Source organism: Austrofundulus limnaeus, unplaced genomic scaffold (assembly GCF_001266775.1).
Source record: "Austrofundulus limnaeus strain Quisiro unplaced genomic scaffold, Austrofundulus_limnaeus-1.0 Scaffold1659, whole genome shotgun sequence".
NCBI classification, from domain to species: domain Eukaryota; kingdom Metazoa; phylum Chordata; class Actinopteri; order Cyprinodontiformes; family Rivulidae; genus Austrofundulus; species Austrofundulus limnaeus.
This window is the reverse complement of record NW_013954061.1, coordinates 13,643-31,433: the sequence shown is the minus strand read 5'-3', so window position 1 is coordinate 31,433 and position 17,791 is coordinate 13,643. Positions and strand designations below refer to the sequence as shown.

Genomic DNA, 17,791 nt, shown 5'->3' with positions numbered 1-17,791 from the left:
GTGGGACACAAAAAACATATTTAGCAACTTTTTATGAGTCTAGTTGATTTAGTCTGTAGAATAATCCCTGCTTCCTCAGGTTTATGGAGGTGACCTGTAACAGATCAGATAAAGTTCAGGTTTAAGTCTGGTTTTCAGTCTTCTGCCTTCATGAAATACTGATTTTATGTCGTTTTAAAATTAGTGCTCATCATATGACTAAAAACTGCGGAGCTCTTTTACTAATTTTCTGGGGAAGTTTACCCTTGGACCCCCCCTAGAACTGCTTCACTCCACATCTGCTGGTAACATGTTCCTCCTGATGTCAACAGATGTTGRCAGGTATGAGGAGGACTGCTGATTTTCTGTTTCAAATTATTTATATGTTGTTAAATATTTCAGTTGGACAACTGTTTAATTTGGGATGTGAATGTTTTATATTGGCACCACATGAAATCTTGCCCAGGGCACCACATTGTTCAGGGCCGGCCCTGGATCAGCCCTGCACCACCAGCTGACATCTGGGCGGAGCTGTTTCTATTGATTTGTTGTGTTTAGTTTTCTCCAAACACGCTGCAGTGCATTCTGGGTACACATCTCTACTTTGGTCYGGTTTTGTTCCATAAGTCTTGTGGTCTCTTTAGAGCCGACGTGTCAAACTCAAAGCCCGCGGGCCAAATCGGACCCCCATTCGCATTTTATCTGGACCCAAAGCTAATACTTTAAATGTCAGGGTGTTTTTATTTATTTATTTATTTTYTGATGACACATTTCTCCAAATCAAATCTTTTTTTTTCTGTATCCATTAGGTTTGGTCTGTTCTACATAAAACAAAAAACATAATTTTAAAAAAAGTTATTCATATTTCTATAAGAATAACTTGTTAAATAACATTTCTTTCATAAATATCGACAGAAACTGGCCCTTGGTTTGGACCAAGTTCTGAGTTTTGGTCTCCTTGTGTATCTGAGTTTGACACACCTGCTACAGATGAAACTTTCCATTCGTTGTGTCGTTGTGTTGTTTGTGCAACCCTTCCAAACAAACCAAACTTTAGTTTGTTTCTAATTATCCAGTCATGACCTTTAACATTTGTCGTTCTAACTGAGGCCTGTAGAGAGCTAATTTCTCTGATCATTGCACGGTCTGACCTTTGGGGTGAATCTGCAGGGACCTCCACTCCTGGGAAGTTGATCTCATTTAAATGATTTTTCTCTCTGCAGGACGAGGGACTCCAGAGAGTTTGGATTTGACCTTTGACTCCTCCCAGATTAGTTGTTTGCCATCATTAAAGCCATGATTGTGTGTCTTTGTTGTCAGTAAACATCCTGACGGCGGTGGCCTTGTCCCGGCTGGCGTCCCGCACCAAGAAGGCGTTGTACTATTACCTGCTGGCCGTGACGGGCTCAGAYATCCTCTCCCAGCTCTTCATCATCTTCGTCGGCTTCCTGCTGGAGACGGCGGTCTTCCACCGCGACGTGCCCCAGCTCCTGCTGCGCGCCGTCAGCGCCGCGGAGTTCGCCGCCAACCACGCCTCCATCTGGTCCACCGTGCCCCTCACCGTGGACCGCTACGTGGCGCTGTGTCACCCCCTGCTCCACCGGCAGATCAGCTACCCGGCCCGCGCCCGGAGGATCATCGCGGCCGTGCTGGCGCTGGCGCTGGCGTCGGGCGTGCCCTTCTTCTGGTGGTCCGACATGTGGAGGAACAGCCACCCCCCCACGGCGATGGACACTGTCCTCATATGGACGCACGTCACCATCATCTACTTCGTGCCCTGCGGCGTCTTCCTGGTCCTGAACTCGTTGATAATCCACACCCTGAGGCGGAGGCAGCGGCCCCGCCAGGAGGAGCGCGGACCGCCGCGGAGGTTTGGGAAGACCACGGCCATGCTCCTGGCCCTGACCTCAGTCTTCTCCGTCCTGTGGGCTCCCAGAACCGTGGTGGTCATCTACCACCTGTACGTGTCCTCCGTGCACAGGGACTGGCGCGTCCACCTGGCCTACGACCTGTCCAACATGCTCGCCATGCTCAACACCGCCGTCAACTTCTTCCTGTACTGCTTCGTCAGCAGGCCATTCCGCAGCGTCGTGCGGGACATTGTGTTGCTCCGGGGGGGCCCCCCGGACTCCCGCCGGGCCCCGCCCCAACACCAAGCCCCCAACGCCTCCAACTCCTCACTGTACAGCGGGAACAACAAGCGCTGGCAGCGAGACTCCACCCCCTTGTCACCTCGCAGGACCAGAAAGCCCTCGTGACCCCGTGTCCCTCCCTCCTTTCATTAATCCAAAACACCCGTCGTCCCACGGTCGTCCCACGGTCCTCCCGCTCCTCGGACCCGGGGGATGGACTCTGTGTTCCAGGCACGGCTGTGGACGGCAGCCAGCGGGGCCCGGGGCGCTCTCACGGGGCCTGAAACGAGCCCAACTCTCATGTCTTCTCTGCTGTTTGTTTGTGTAAATCAACTAMGACGACTGAGTATTTATTTGTTCTGAAAAGAATTTAACTGAATAAAAAACARTGTTTTCTTTTCTCCGTACATGAGAGCAGGGTGAACACGTTTTTTAAGTCTACAGCTCAAGAAAAAAAATAAGCCATAAATTCTGCATCAAAGTGAGCAGGAGGGAAACTTGTTAGCATGTTGTTAAACCTGATAAAATCCTCCCTGCGTGTCGGCGCAGCAGAGCTCTGCTCTCAGGAACAAACCACAGCTGCCGAGTGTTGATTTTCTGATGAAATGCAACTCGTTGGAGCTGTAAATGTGAAGACGCTGCTCTTCAAACAGCCCCTCGGCTGCAGCTCCACGCTCGCACGCATGCAGGAACACGGAGGGTCAGAAAGTCCAGATCTACTTTCACCATCACTGAATCAGTGAGGCCTCTTTAAAAAAAAACTGCATCAGTTCGACTTCATTACCTGAACATGCATGATGTAAGAGCTCAAATGTTTTATCCTTCATGCATCACCGGTGCTCTGTTTTATGAGGCGACAAGAGTAAAATACAAGGTTTAAATGTCTCTAACACATTTTCATTATTTAACTCACTGTTCTTACATTTTGCTACTTTTTTTTACATTTAAATCTTAAAAGTTATATCATGAATCTAAATGTAAAAGTTAAATATTAAATAATGCAGCTAAATCATAATGTTTACATTTGAGTATTTCATAATGGAACACAGCCTTTGCTGTTGGTGCTGGGCTCAGGCGGTGACGTCATCCTCTTAAAACAAAAGCAACTGCTAACACTGCTAATGCTGCTAATGTTGCTAATGTTGCTAATGTTGCTCAAGATGGTATTAAAAACTCAAATTCAAATTGTGTTCATTAAAAAAATATTGATGGCACTTCTGGTCTGGCAGTTTGAAGAACAGCTTGGACACCAGCCATAACTGCAAGTTTTATGTCTTGTAGGAAAGCATTAGCAGCGTTAGCAGCGTTAGCAGCATTAGCAGCGTCACCAGTGTTAGCAGCGTTAGCAGTGCTAGCAGTGTTAGCAATGATAGCTGAGCTAGTACCATTAGCAGCATTAGCAATGTTAGCAGCATTAGCATCAGCAGCAGCATTTGCGGCATTAGCAACGATAGCAGCTTTGTCAACATTAGCCGCGTCTCAGGATGATGATGTCATAACAAGAGCCACGCACCAACAGCAAAGGCAGCATTCTGAAATACTTAAATGTAAACTTAAAATTTAAACATTTAACTTTTTCATTTACATATATAGATTTTAAATTTATTATTTACATAAATTATTTAACATTTAAACCTAGCATTTAGCAAGAATTATCAAAATGTAAGAACAGTGAGATATATGTTAGTGAAAAATATTTAAGCAGCTAAATAATGAAAATGTGTTGGTGACATTTTTAAATATTTTATTTTAAACTTGGTGCCTCACACTGTTCAGATTTTAAATGTGAGTTTTTATGTCTTGAAATAAATTCTCATTTTGGAAACATCCCTGCAGTTTTATTTTGTGCTTCTTTGGGCGACAAACTGAGCTTACAACATTAGTTTGATCCATAATTCTCAGGGACTGAAGCTTAGTTTTAACATTAAAATTAAACGTCTTTTCAGTGATCTGGGGTACAGAAAAACACCTCCAATGTTTAAAATAGTTTGTTCTGGTTATTCAGCTGAACACTTAACAAATAAAAAGACATTTGAAGCCAGAACTAAACTGGACAGTGATTTTTGGAAAAAAGAACTGAGAAAAAAAATTAATCACATTTGTGCTCAGAATTACACTGAATGACACATTTACACAAAATCTGGGTTGAAATCGCTAAGAGTTCACGTACACACTGTCTAAAACAAATCTGAGGTCCACGGTGGCAGATCKAGGATTTTTCAGAGAAAGGGGCCATCAAGGGGCCACAAYAACCATAGAGGGGCCAAGCATTTTTCCAACATCCTTGCACACAAATCCCCAGTTTTTGAAAGGTTTATACATTTAATCAGTTACATGTGTTCAAACACTTGTAAAAGCTTGCACAGTGAATTCTCCTCATTAATTTTACATGATTTTTTTTACTGTACATAAATAAAATACTCTTAAACACACAACTTTATAAAATCTAGCCATCGTAGATAAACTTTTGTTTTGGTGTCACTGATCAAGAAAAAAAAAACTTTTTTTCTGCAAGATTGTTCAAATCAAAAAAGACCTCTGTAAGCTTGCTTCATGTTGGACTTTCCTATTTGACACACTGGCGCCACTAGTGGTTGGAAGTGGAACTGCAGCCACCATCATTGTTCTTGGGCAAGGACAGATGAGTGAAAGGACCGGGGCACTTCAGGGGGCCAATCARATTTCAGATGGGGCCGATGCCCCTGTGGCCTCACCMCTAGAACCGYCCCTGGAGGTSCAGTTTCAGGAACATTCTGGARACGACACTGAAAATATTATCTGCAGCCAAACGAGGACCTTTAAGCTGTTAATCTYTCTGACAATGCAAACACTAGTTTAAAAACCTTTTCATTGACGTTAATTTAACATTTAGAAGTGGAAACATGTTAGATTTTATTAACAGCTTTTAATGCTGTTTTAAKTGAGTTCTTTTGCAACCTGTTCTGGTCCAGTTCAGATATGAAGCGGTTCTCTGAGAGTTGGAGAGGAGGGGGTTCAGGAGCAGCAGGGTGGGGAAGAGACCACAGAACAAACATTTATCTGCTGGTAAAACAGCCTGATCTGATGCTGCTGCTGCTGTCAGGTTCTGTGGGTCAGGTGGGGGTTGGAGAGCAGGTGAAGCCCCCTCAGCAACACGTCCTCATGTCCACCACCTGTCCTCTGAGCCTGTTCAAACAGCAGGCGTCACGGAGCGTGAAATGCAACAAGAAAAGCCTTCAGAGTGAAGAGAAACAGGAAGTTCACTCAGTTTGTCTCCAACATGCTGGAAATCAGGCTCCAGAAGCAGAATATTTTAATCCCATTAAATCTGATCCAATCCAGATAAGATTTCTGACATCAGCTCTGAAGAAAAGACTCGGCTTCAGGTTTTAAATCCAATTTTCAGCAAAAAAGATTTATTTTTATTCTTTTAGCTGCAGGAGAAACTCTTCTGAAAACATTTCTAAACAGATTTAATGGCTCCAAGTCCAGGAAACAGAATCAGATAGATAAAAATACACTAATTAATTAATAAATTAATAAACCAATAAATAAATAAACTAATTAATATAGTAGACCAGATGCATGTTAAAGAGGAAAAACAACAAAAATCTGCCAGAAAACAAAACTAAAAGAGCAGAACATCACTGCAATAAACCAGGAAACAAAACAAGTTACAGAAAAACAATAAAWCTAAATCAAGACAGAATCAGACTGAAGAAAAGTCTTTCACTTTGTTGTTTTCCTTGTTTTCTTTTTTCAGACAAAATGCTTTATTATTTAGTGTATTTCCAGAAAAACTACCTAAAAATGATTCATATCTGTGGAGTAAATAAGTCAAAATGAACAAGAAATGTTTGGTTCAGTCTTTAAACATAACAAATGCTGTAAAAAAAATAAAGGTTTAATAAAAATCTAAAGTTGAAGTAAAATTAGATGAAAAAAAACAGGTTAGTTTTACAGAAATCTGATCACAGAAAAGTTCAATTTATTTTTGTTCTGAACCACAACTTGTTTTCCAACATCCTGTGAACTAAGTTAATAATTTGATGGGATTATAAATGTTTCTTTTAATTTTATTTATCATTTGGTTTAATTGCTCAGGAAAATACCATGTTTTTTTGTTACATGAATAACTGTATTCATTCAGAACATGAATCTTGTGTAATAAACAACAAACAAATTAGAAAACAGAAGAATAGAGATAAATGAATAAACTTTCCTCATGAGAGAAAAATTTTAATGAAATTGTAACGAAAGTCAACAAAGACACATTATTTTATACATTTACTCAGCTGAACCTGATTTATGTTATTACAAACTGTTTTTGATCAAAGTGCCAGTTGAATAAATTTAAGGTAAAATCACAGCGCCACCTGCTGGTTTAACACTGAACCAAAGGATTAAAAATCATTTAGTTTAGTAAAAGCATGTGTGATCCAAATATCATGTAACCTAAAGAAAACGAACACAATGTAGTAAAATAAAGGTAATATATGTGATGAAACGTATTTACAATTACCTGAAAACCCGATATGTTTAGACAAAACAGTTTTTTTAGAAAACAGCTCAAATGCATTAGATTCATTAAATTAATTGAGTTTATGTGAATGCTATGAAACGATTAATTAGCTCTTTAGTCTTCACATAACTCTACTTTTTTTGTAATAATAAAAAAAATTAATATCTGGTGATTCTAAATTGTAATTTTTAGGATTTTTTTAAACACTTGTCCGGTTTTATCGCATGCTGCGGTTTTCATTTCCGCCACCAGAGGGCGCTACAGAGGTTTGTAAAAACTTTAAAACTGTTTCCAGTCAGGTTTATTCAAAGGAGAGCGTTTGATCTGCTGTAAATCATCTCTGGATCTGATGAAGTGAATCATTATTATAATATCATCAGATTTAACGAGAAAAATGCAAATTTCTGTTGACAGAATTCGTGTGTGAGGATGTTTCCTGTTTGATTTTATTTCCTCGACGGGAATCAAAACAATGCGTGCGCGCGTGCGCGCGGGGAGGGGCAAAACGACACACGGATTAAAATTTGTATCCCTGTTTTCCCATCACTGCTCGGCGTGTATCAGTGCGCGTCTCACTGTCGGACTACTTTCTCCCGCGGACGATTATGTCCGTGTCTGCGGCGCGTTTTGTCGCAGGTGAAGCTTGAAGCTCGGAGGTGAAATCTGCCAACAACATCCAGGTAAGACTCACCTGAAAACATCTGGGTTTATTTCATGTTTTTACTTGATGTTTTACTCAGATTTTAAAGTTTATTTTAACAGTTTTTTGTTTTTTTCTTTGTGATCAGAAACTAAACAGCTGTTTTGGTCTGATGAAAAAAAAATCTAAATGTTAATTTTTAATCAATACGAACTAAATKCATACTTTTACAGTTAGATTATTTTATTTCAAAGTGATTCTTAAGTCAGATTTTTAACCTTTAATTTTAAAAATTACATTTCTTTCTTCATTAATCTTTAGTATTAGACGTGTTTATCAGAATAACTTAGATTATTTTAAGTTGTTTTTATTCTGTGCATCAGTTTAGATGTGAAACTGGGTTTTATGTTGTTAGAAGCTTTAGTGAAGCTGAGTTTGGATCATTTCAGCTTTAAAATGAGGCAACATCAATAAAACACTGAGACTTCTCAAAGCTGAAGGGAACATCAATATTTTTAGTTTTTGTGGCACAAAGAAAAAAGTTGTGAATGACAAAAAATCGTAAATCAAATTTTCCAAATTTAATAATATGTTAATACAATGTATTTTCCCACTTTTGGAGTGTTTTTCATTGATTTGTTTTGGCGTTGAGTCAAGGGCGTAACTTTGGGTCCACCACTGGGGGGGTTGTGCTCGAAAACCCTGCATGTAATTTTCAGCAATTATCCTTAAACATAAATATATGACATCGTAAATTTTCTACTCAAGTCAAWGTTACCTAAAGGCAACAAGAGAGTTGCATCTGTGTACTTAACCAGTTCATTTCGATTGTGTTAGAGCAAATGATGTCATTTTATTGTGGGAAGGGGGGTTTATATTGACTGGATCAAATTATTCTGGGGGTCATAACCCCCCTGCAAATAACGCCTACTTTGAGTAGTTTTATTGATTATTTTAGCTATTTTTCTTTTGTTTATAAAGAAAATCCCCAGCTCCATGTTTCCCTTTAATTATCTTCTTCTTTATCTAATCCAGGGGTGGGCAATCCTGGTCCTGGAGGGCCGCAGCCCGACATGTTTTATGTTTTTCCTGCTCCAACACCTGATTCAGACACTGATTTACCGTCTAAGTTCTGCAGTATGGAGGACCGACACTGACATAATTATAAATAAAAGCAGAAATATATAAATGAACCACTAAATAAATAAATACACTTAAAATGCACCAATTCAATTAAAAAAGAACTTCACCTCATGTTTTGTAATTTAATTCTCGTTTAATTGATATTTTTTTAAACAATTCAAATTTGACTGTTTTTTTAAAATGTATATTTTTCAGTTTTCCCTTTTACTTGTACACACTTTGGTCTCTTAAATGTTTAAATTGAAATATTTTTATAGTTTTGTCCCACAAGTCTTTTTTATTTCTATGTGTTGCAGGCGTGTGCTGCCTCAGTTCAGCTTAAAGTTTAACGTTTAGTTAAAAACAAATGCACAGTAAGTTTTTCTCCTTGCCTTTGTTTTAAACTAAACTTTAAGCTAAACTGAGGCAGCACACGCCTGCAACACATAGAAATAAAAAAGCCTTGTGGGAAAAATATAAAAATAATTAAGTATAAACATTTAAGAGACACAAATGCATGTAGGAGTAAAAGGAAAAAACAAAAAATATGTATTTTAAAAAACATTCAAATTTAAATTATGTGTTAAAATTCATATACTTAATTTATACTAACCTGGAAAAATAAATATTAAAGTCATTTCAAACAAAAAACATGAGATAAAGTTCTCCTTTGTTATTTCAATTGGTGCATTTCAAATGTATTTATTTAGTGGTTCTTTTATATAATTCTGCTTTTATTTCTAATTATGTCGGTTTCGGCCCTCCGTACTGCAAGAAGCCCGATAATCATCTGTTCATTCAAATCAGGTGTGTTGGAGCAGAGAARCAAGTAAAACAWGCAGGGCTGMGACCCTCGAGGACCAGGATTGCCCACCCCTGATCTAATCTTTGTAAATGTTGTCTGGATGAGGTCTGTTAAATATTTGAAGGTCCTGGTGCTGGTTTGGAAAGCAGCCTTGTATTTCAGACACATCAGCGATGCGATGAAGACGGTGGTCCTTCAGCTCTTCGTGCTGCAGAGTTTTAAGCTCAGAGGAACCGTCTGAGCTGAAGAAASTCAGACCAGATCTCGGCTGCTGGACTCAGACTCGTGTCTCTGTAGAAAGATTTACGGTGCGATTAAATAACCAGGTTCATAAAGACTGACCGGGCTCTGATCGATCCAGGACTGGTCCCGGTTCAGTGTAACYGGATCTGATGGAGACGTAGGCTCGGCAGAAGGACGACAGCTCGACGCTTCAGTCACTATTTTATTTTATTACAAATCATTTGAAAAATAATTAGTTTCTAACAGTTGAACGTTGTGTGAATAACAGAATATCAGTTGAATCAGAGTGGTTCCAGTGGTTGATGAGATATTTTCCKAACAAACAGGGACGACGTCACCATTTAAAACAGCTGTTTCAGGTAAAGATTGAGCTCAAAGTCTGTGTTGGGGATCAGTTTCAGCTACTACCRCTCCAAACTGAACCTACATCTCTGAGTTAGACATTCAYGTTTGTTAACGACTCGGGGCCAGCCGTGGCAATGGCCTTATAGGCAAACGCTAAGAGCTCTGTCCATCTACAGGGGCCGCCACGAAACACATTTYCTAACTTTATATCAGCGTTTAGTTGATTTAATCTGTAGAATAATCCCTGGTTCCTCAGGTTCATGAAGGTAACTGCTTTGTTCTTACATGAGGTGTCATCTGGCACAGAGGATGTTTCATGATAAAAGTATCATATGATGCAGTCAGACTAACTGCCGGTGCTCAATGTGGAAACAGAAAACAAAATCAGGAAATTGGAAGTTCCAGTTCTGATCTCAGAGAAAGTTCAGSGTAACGTCTGGTTTTCAGTGTTTTGTTCATAAATTACTGATTTYATGTTTTATTAATCCCAAGATTTTAGTAAAATGCTCTTCAAATGCATGGAAAAGGCCGTTTTGAGTAGATCTTTTAGAAACCCTGGATCCCCCTAGAACTGCTTCAGTCCACAGCTGCTGGTTAACATGAACAGGTGTTCCTCATGATGTCAGCAGGTGTTGGCAGGTATGAGGTCCTGGTATTCTGTTTCAAATTTGATAAATTGTTAATTTTTTTAGTTAGATAACCTGGTTTATTAAGATAAAACATAATATCAAAGACAAAACTATTTAATTTGTGAGATTTAGAAAGCTGAACATCCAGGAGCAGCCCTGACAACTCATGATCCTTCTYCTCAGTTTTAAATAAATGTGATGTTTTTGTTCCATATTTCAGATCAGATATGATTTCTTGTGTTTGTTGACTCGTGGAGGTGTGATCTTTACTCTGCTGGGTGTTTCTGCAGATGAGTCTTTGTCCCACTCAGTCGCTCCCTGTTTGTCCGAGCAGGTTCTGATCCAACAACATGGCCTCCAACGGGACCCCTCAGGGCTGCGGGGCTAACCTGGACTCGGTCTACTTCAACCTGTGTGACCTGGGTGCTGCGTGGGGCGTCGTGTTGGAGGCCCTGGCTGCAGCCGGAGTCGTCTTCTCCTTCGTCCTCCTCATCTCGCTGCTGGCCAGCCTGCCGTTCGTCCAGAACCCGAACCACCGGAGCGCGATGGCGCTCCAGGCCAGCTTCCTGTTCTGCACCATGGGCCTCTTCAGCCTGACGTTCGCCTTCATCGTGGGGAAGGACTTCTCCACCTGCGCCTCGCGGCGGTTCCTCTTCGGGGTTCTGTTCGGGGGCTGCTTCTCCTGCCTCCTGATGCAGTGCGTGAGGCTGAACATCCTGGCGAGGAGGAACAGCGGCCCGCGGACCTGGATCCTGTGTCTGGGTGCGTTGGGGCTGTGGCTGGTGGAGGTGATCGTCAACACAGAGTGGTTGATCATTACGGTCGTACGCCACCCTCAAGGACCACTCAATGCAACGGTGGAACCCCCCAGAGCCGTGGCGGTACCCTGCAACATTGCCAACCAGGACTTTGTGATGGCGCTGATCTACGTGATGACACTCATCCTCGCTGTGGTTCTGGGGAGTCTGACCATCATGGGGGGCAAGTATTCAGAGTGGAAGAAGGAAGGGGCCCTGATACTTGTGATCACTTTACTCTCCGTGGCCGTCTGGGTTGCGTGGATCGTCATGTACGTGTACGGGAACGGGCAAGTGAAGAAGCCGACGTGGGACGACCCCACCCTGGCCATCGCCTTGGTGGCGAACGCCTGGGTGTTCATCATCGTCTACGTCATCCCGCTGGTCTGCTGCCTGAACAGCAGCRCAGACAGTGAAGAAGACAGCGTGGACAACGGCTACACCAACCACGGAGTCGGCTACGAGACCATCCTGAAGCAGCAGGGCGCTCACAAYGCCTACGTGGAAAACAAGGCGTTCTCCATGGACGAGTCCAGCAATGGTACGTAACGCTTCAAACACCGAGCAGTTCTGTTTACCACGAAGCTGCCTGGATCCCAAATATCGAGCGCCAGGTGTAAAATAAAAACGTTAAAAGATGTCAGCAACACATTTGCATTATTCAGYTCACTTTCTGATTGTTAAAAATTTCCACTGAAATTTTATTCATATTTACCTCGCTGCTCTTACAATTTGCTCATTTTTACTAAACGTTACATTTAAATCTTAAATAATATGTGTAAATGTTAAATCCTCAATCTAAATGTTTAAATCTAAAATTAATATCTTAAATGTTGAAGTCTACATTGAAGTGTTTAAGAATGGAACGCAGCCTTTGCTGTTGGTGCTCAGCTCTTGTTATGACATCATCATCCTGCGACAAAAGCAACCGCTAACGTAGCTAACACTTTCCTACAAGACAACAAACTTGCAGTTGCGGTCGGTGTTTTGAGCTGAACTTGAGCTGCATTTCAAACTGCTGGACCACAGGTACCGTTCATGTTAGCCTCTTTCACAAGACASTTCCGTGAAATCACCGCACGGACCGGTCCGGCTTCAATCCCTCTCGGGTCTTTTGTAAAATCACAGGAGAAGCTGACCAGGTCCCGGTCACACTTAGCGTTCAGAAATGAACCCAGCAACACGGAACCAAAAGRGGCATGGTGCAGATCTTAGCTGGACTAATTTATTGTGTGATGAAGTCTGCTGCATCGTATCAAACAAAACTAACTACCTAACTTTGATCCTGCATGTGATTAAATATTTTTTTAAATATCTACAAATTTGCTTTTCTGTGTCATCTTTAATAGTCCTCCATGATAAATCTGTTGATTAATCCTGCGGTCGCTCACTGATGTCATCAGCTCATTATCATTTTCTGAGCGYGGAACCACAGTTTGTTTTTCACAAGTCGTTCGGCCCGCCTTAAGCCCGACTCTGATACTACCTCACATGGGGGCTCAGAGGGGCATCAGAGGCGGGCTCACTTTACTCGCCTTTTCTCCTTTGTGCTTTTTCTGAATGCTTGGAGGACAGAACACACGTCAGTCCTGGACTGAGCTGTCTTATGAACGAGGCTATGGTGTTTTCAATGAAGACAGTTTGAATTTAAAGTTTAAATGCCATCTTCAGCAGCGTTAGTAGCGTTAGAAGCATATTAGCCGCTTTCGCAGCATTAGCAGTGTTAGCAGCATTAGCGGGGTTAGCAGCATTAGCAACATTAGCCGCTTTAGCAGTGTTAGCAGTCTTAGCAGTGTTAGCAGCGTTAGCAGTGTAGCAGCATTAGCATAGTTAGTGGTTACTTTAGTTGCAGGATGATGACATCACAACAACAGCTGAACACTAACGGCAAAGGCTGCGGTCCATTCTGAAACACTTAAATGTAAACTTTAACATTTAACCACAACGTTTAACTTTTACATTGATATTTACACATTTAGATTTAGGATTTAACATTTACACATATGGTCATTTAGTAAAAAATGCAAAATGTAAGAACAGTAAACAGCTAAATAATAATAAAAATGATAGTGGAATTAAAATTTGGATTTTACACACTGAGCTAAATAATAACAATGTGACATTTTTTAAACATTTTTTTTTACACTTGGTGCCTCATACCCAAACTATGTGACTTATCACATCAAACCGAGCATCAAGTCAAATTTGGTCAAAATGACATCGTAAGATATTTAGATTCCTGTTTTTTAAGCTACATTTTGATATTTTGATAATCCTGATATGAGCAGTTCAAAAGATGTAACTTCATTTGTCTTGTTAATCAGGATATTACATTAATATTTGGTCTGAATCTTATTTTTAGGTTTTTCTAATGAGGTATTTTTGATGTCATTTTAAAGAGGAAACCTCAAATAGTATTTGGATATTCAGATTTCCCAGATGGAATGGAAAAAAAGCTGAAAAATATTTAAAAAATTAAGGTGTTTCTGAACGAACGAACAATAAATCGATTGATCCTAAGGGGAAATTACAGATTACAGCTTTTGCTCAAAATCAGAATTTTTGTTGCTACTGCTCAAGAAGGTGCTTCAGAAAATGTTGTTTAAAATTGTATTTCGGAAAATGTTTTCAAATGATGCATTGATTCATTATGTTTTGACAAAATGCAATTATTGCAATCTCAAAACACCACATCTGCCTATTTCTACCACTTTGGGACTAAATCCTGGGATTGATGGGATGGGTCACGTTTGTTCAACATGTTGTGAGATTATTCTGTTATCTCCACATATCCAGGCTGGTTTTATCTGGAGGCAACAAAGCTGGTAATGGAGCAGAGATGAGTGGTTCTCGTGTTCCGCCCAGTTTTATGGTTCGGTATCGCTGTCCTGACACCTGGATGTGGTCGTAGATGTCCTTTAATGAGACAGCAGCTAAACATATGATGTGATCCCTGCAGGAAAACAAGCTGTGTCTCGAGATAATGACCAAAACAGGAAGATTTTCGTAACGTGTTGTTAGGAAGCACCTGCCTTGAGGTGTTTAAATGGGACAAGTCGTTAAATTAAATTAAATCTGAGAAAAATGAGGAAAAAATGACTTATTTGATGAAGTTGGGTTCTTTAGTCAGAAGATAAATACAGGAAGTTTTCTCTTTCATCTGACCGGAGCCGTTTTAATGTTTCCGATAAAACAAATATTTGATCAGGTTTGAAAAGTTTCTGTTTAAACGAGGAGGGAGTTTCTGGCTGTGACACACGGCTCGGGTCACACCCTCAGCTCCTTCGGCTGTTTAATCAGACCTCTTTGTTCTGATGACTGCGTTTTACGGCGAAAGGTTAGAAAAAAATGTCCTGAGGAGGCTTTTTCCCCGTCTGCATGATGAGCAGACTGAATCTGATCCACTGCAGCTCKGCTCACAGACTCATTGATCATGAAGAAATGTCGTTTTATGGCTCCTGAAATCCAGAACAGATATCATTTATTAATATTTGTATATATTAGATGGAGCCATTAGGAAAACAAGAACATTTTCAGTTGTGTTGTTGGTTTTCTGTTTCCAGATAAGTACTGTTAGGAAGTACATTCACTTTGTTACAGTACTTTAGTCATGTTTTTCAGGATCTGTTTTTTTTTTTACCAAGTATTTTTTTTAATCGTAACTATTACTGTTGGTTAAATAAATTCAACACTTTAGCTGACAGGTACAGAGTGGCTGCAGATGCAAAAACTCGGGCATGGGAGGAAGTTCTGTCAAATCGTTCACTAACTCGAGGAAAGGAAAGCGTTCCCTGTCCCAGACTGTAGAGTACTTGGCTTGGGTGGGGAACTGCTGACCCGGACTGAGGATATCGTTGGGCGGGGAACTGCTGACCCGGACTGAGGATATCGTTGGGCGGTGGAAGGAACACTTCGAGGACAGGGGATTCTGATGTTATCAGTCCACGAAATGGACGTTATTAGGCGTTATCAGTCCYATACAATGGCTTCAGAGGGTCCCTACTGTGCCTTCTAGGCTTCACACTGTTCMGACAGTRCCCCCTAGTGGGTTAATATATCAATGACAATGAATGTGTAAATAACCAAAAGATATTGTAATTAAATTTTTGTGTCCGTGTCGGTCACAAACCCTGGTCTCCTTCTCTTTGGCCTGACACTCTACCCATTGCCCTATTGGAAGGCCACAATATACAACCGTTGGAGGGCGGTGTCTTTAGCGCTAACCATGTAATTTACTCTAAAGTTAACCTTAGTGGCTTTAAGCCTCATATTAACCAGTTTTTTTATGCCTCCTATTAACCAGATAGTGGTTTTATGCCTCATATTAACCAGCTGACAATCGGAAGCCATTCTATGGGACGGGGAACCTGCTAACCGGCACAGGCGGGACATTCTGAAGCCATTCTAGGGGACTGATAACGCCTAATAACGTCCATTTCATGGATGATAACATCCGAAGCGGGTGTCGAGGATCTCCTCAATCTACCCTCCATGTCCACCTTTGAGGAGGTAGAGTCTGAAGACTCGTGGGGAAGACGAGTCCATTACCATGGCAGAGGTCAGTGAGGTAGTCAAAAAGCTCCTCGGTGGCAGGACGCCAGGGGTGGATGAGATTCGATGAGGTTCGCCCTGAGATGCTGAAGGCTCTGGATGTTGTGGGGCTGTCATGGTTGACACGTTTCTTCAACATCGCATGGAGGAGTGGGACAACTCCTGTGGAGTGGCAGACCAGGGTGGTGGTTCCCATTTTTAAAGAGGGGGACCGGAGAGTGAGTTCTAACTATGAATCACACTCTGGGATTACTCCAGGGTGATGGAAGGGAGGCTCTAATTGATTGTCAAACCTCGGATTCAGGAGGTGCAGAGTGGCTTTCGTCCTGAGTGTAGACCAGTCAACCAGATTAAGGGGGTCATGGGAGTTTGCCTCTCCGGTCTCATGTGTTTTGTGGACGTAGAGAAGGTTTATGACCGTGGCCCTTAAAGCATTCTGTAGGGGGGTGTTGCGGTAGTATGGAGTGTCTGGGTTGCTTTTAGGAGCCATCCAGTCCCTGTAGAACCAAAGCAGGAGCTGTGTCTGAGGTCTTGGCATAAAGTCGAGCTTGTTCTCAGTGTGGTTGGACTCCAGGGCTGTCCCTGGTCTCTGATCCTGTTTGTAGTGTTTCTGGCACGATCTCAAGTCAAGGAGAGGAGGGGGTCTGGTTTGGGAGCCACAGGGTGYCATCTCTGCTGTATGCAGATGATGTGGTTCTGCTGGCGTCTTCGGACCAAGATCTTCAGCGTGCACTGGGGCGGTTCACGAATGGGATGAAAGTCTGGAAAAYAGTGGAATGTCCCCCTCGGGTCGAGGGAGAGTCTCTGCTTCAAGTGGAGGAGTTTAAGTRTCTTGGTGTCTTGTTCACGAGYGATGGTAGGATAGAGATRGATCGACGGATTGGAGCTTCATCCTCAGTAATGAGAGTGTTGCTTCGGTCAGTCATGGTGAAGAAAGTGTTGATTCGAAAAACAAAGCTCTGGATTTACTGGTCTGTCTATGTTCAAACCCTCATGAGGCGGGGATCATGACCCCTCAGCCTTAGAGACAGGGAGGAGCTCAGAGTAGAGCTGCTGCTCCTCCACATCGAAAGGAGTCAGCTGAGGTGGTTCATCTGATCAGGATGAGGTGTTCCTTATTTTATATTATATTTACTGCTACTTAGTTTGTTGTATTTTGAAGAAGTCACAGATAAATTCAGAGAGTTTTCAGTTCAGTTTTTAATCAGGTTTATTTCAGGCTCAGGTGACGTTTCATCCACCTACACACCTTCACGTCTTTTTCTGTGTAAACTTCCTGTTTAGTTTGTGTTTCTGCAAATATTCAGATTGAGGAATTTGTTTCCACTTGTTTCAGAGTTGAACTTTTAGATCGACCCGTTTCTTTGGTTTCAGCTGACGGTGAGGAACAAATGTTGTCATCAAAACGTTTTAGTTTCTCAACATGAAGCTTCCTCCCTGAATCAAACGTCACTTTTTTTWAAAATCATTTTCTTTATTTAACTCAACTTCTCGTCAGTCGTGACAAAGCTGATTCAGAAAAAGAAGTTCTGCTGTGTGTGTGGCTGGCTGCTCCCTTCAATGATTAACTCTTTCTCTGGGAGTTATCRTGAAAAGTCAACAGCAGCTGAGAGGAGCAGGAAGAGTCCAGCCAGGTTCTGAGTTTCTCCTGTTAATGAGTTTGACTCGAACTGATGATTGACTCAATGTTTGTCTCTGATTCCATCAGGTCCTTTGTGTTTCCACAGAGATCAACAAAGATTCATTGTCAGAAACAAACAAATGTCCAGGTTGATTCACTCCCAGCGGATGGGCGATTACAACCCAGAAGATAAAAAGCRATAAAACGGACCTGAAACTCCAACAGAGCGATGAGAAAATTCATTCTTATTAGATTTTTTTCCTGATTGTTGCAGGAAACAAGCTCGTGTCTCCGTACAGTAATTACACCGGACAGATGCGTGCTTCCGTCTACCAGCCCACTGAGCTCGCTCTCATCAGCAAACCTGCAGGAAATGTGAGTTCAAAACAACACACACCTACTATGTCTCTATATCCTTGTGGGGAC

At 41.5% G+C, this 17,791-nt stretch overlaps 2 protein-coding genes across 4 annotated transcripts in view; both read left to right on the top strand.

Annotated features, from left to right (window-relative positions):
- Positions 1 to 1,299: 1,299 nt before the first annotated feature.
- Positions 1,300 to 2,518, top strand: gpr142 (G protein-coupled receptor 142; the record flags this gene model as incomplete). Its single annotated transcript, XM_014033191.1, is given in 1 exon segment — positions 1,300 to 2,518. A coding segment is annotated over 1 exon segment (938 nt), but the record flags the coding sequence as incomplete, so codon positions are not given.
- Positions 2,519 to 7,187: 4,669 nt separating this feature from the next.
- Positions 7,188 to 17,791, top strand: part of gprc5c (G protein-coupled receptor, class C, group 5, member C) — a 12,650-nt gene continuing 2,046 nt past the window's right edge. For 2 of the 3 annotated variants that reach the window (XM_014033194.1, XM_014033192.1), the window contains exons 1-3: positions 7,188 to 7,292; positions 10,731 to 11,734; positions 17,640 to 17,740. In XM_014033194.1, the coding sequence (XP_013888648.1) occupies positions 10,747 to 11,734; positions 17,640 to 17,740 (1,089 nt within the window). In that variant the 5' untranslated portion in view covers positions 7,188 to 7,292; positions 10,731 to 10,746. Of the gene's footprint in view, positions 7,293 to 9,236; positions 9,782 to 10,730; positions 11,735 to 17,639; positions 17,741 to 17,791 lie in introns of those variants that run through there. The other variant, XM_014033193.1, reaches the window with a different exon arrangement.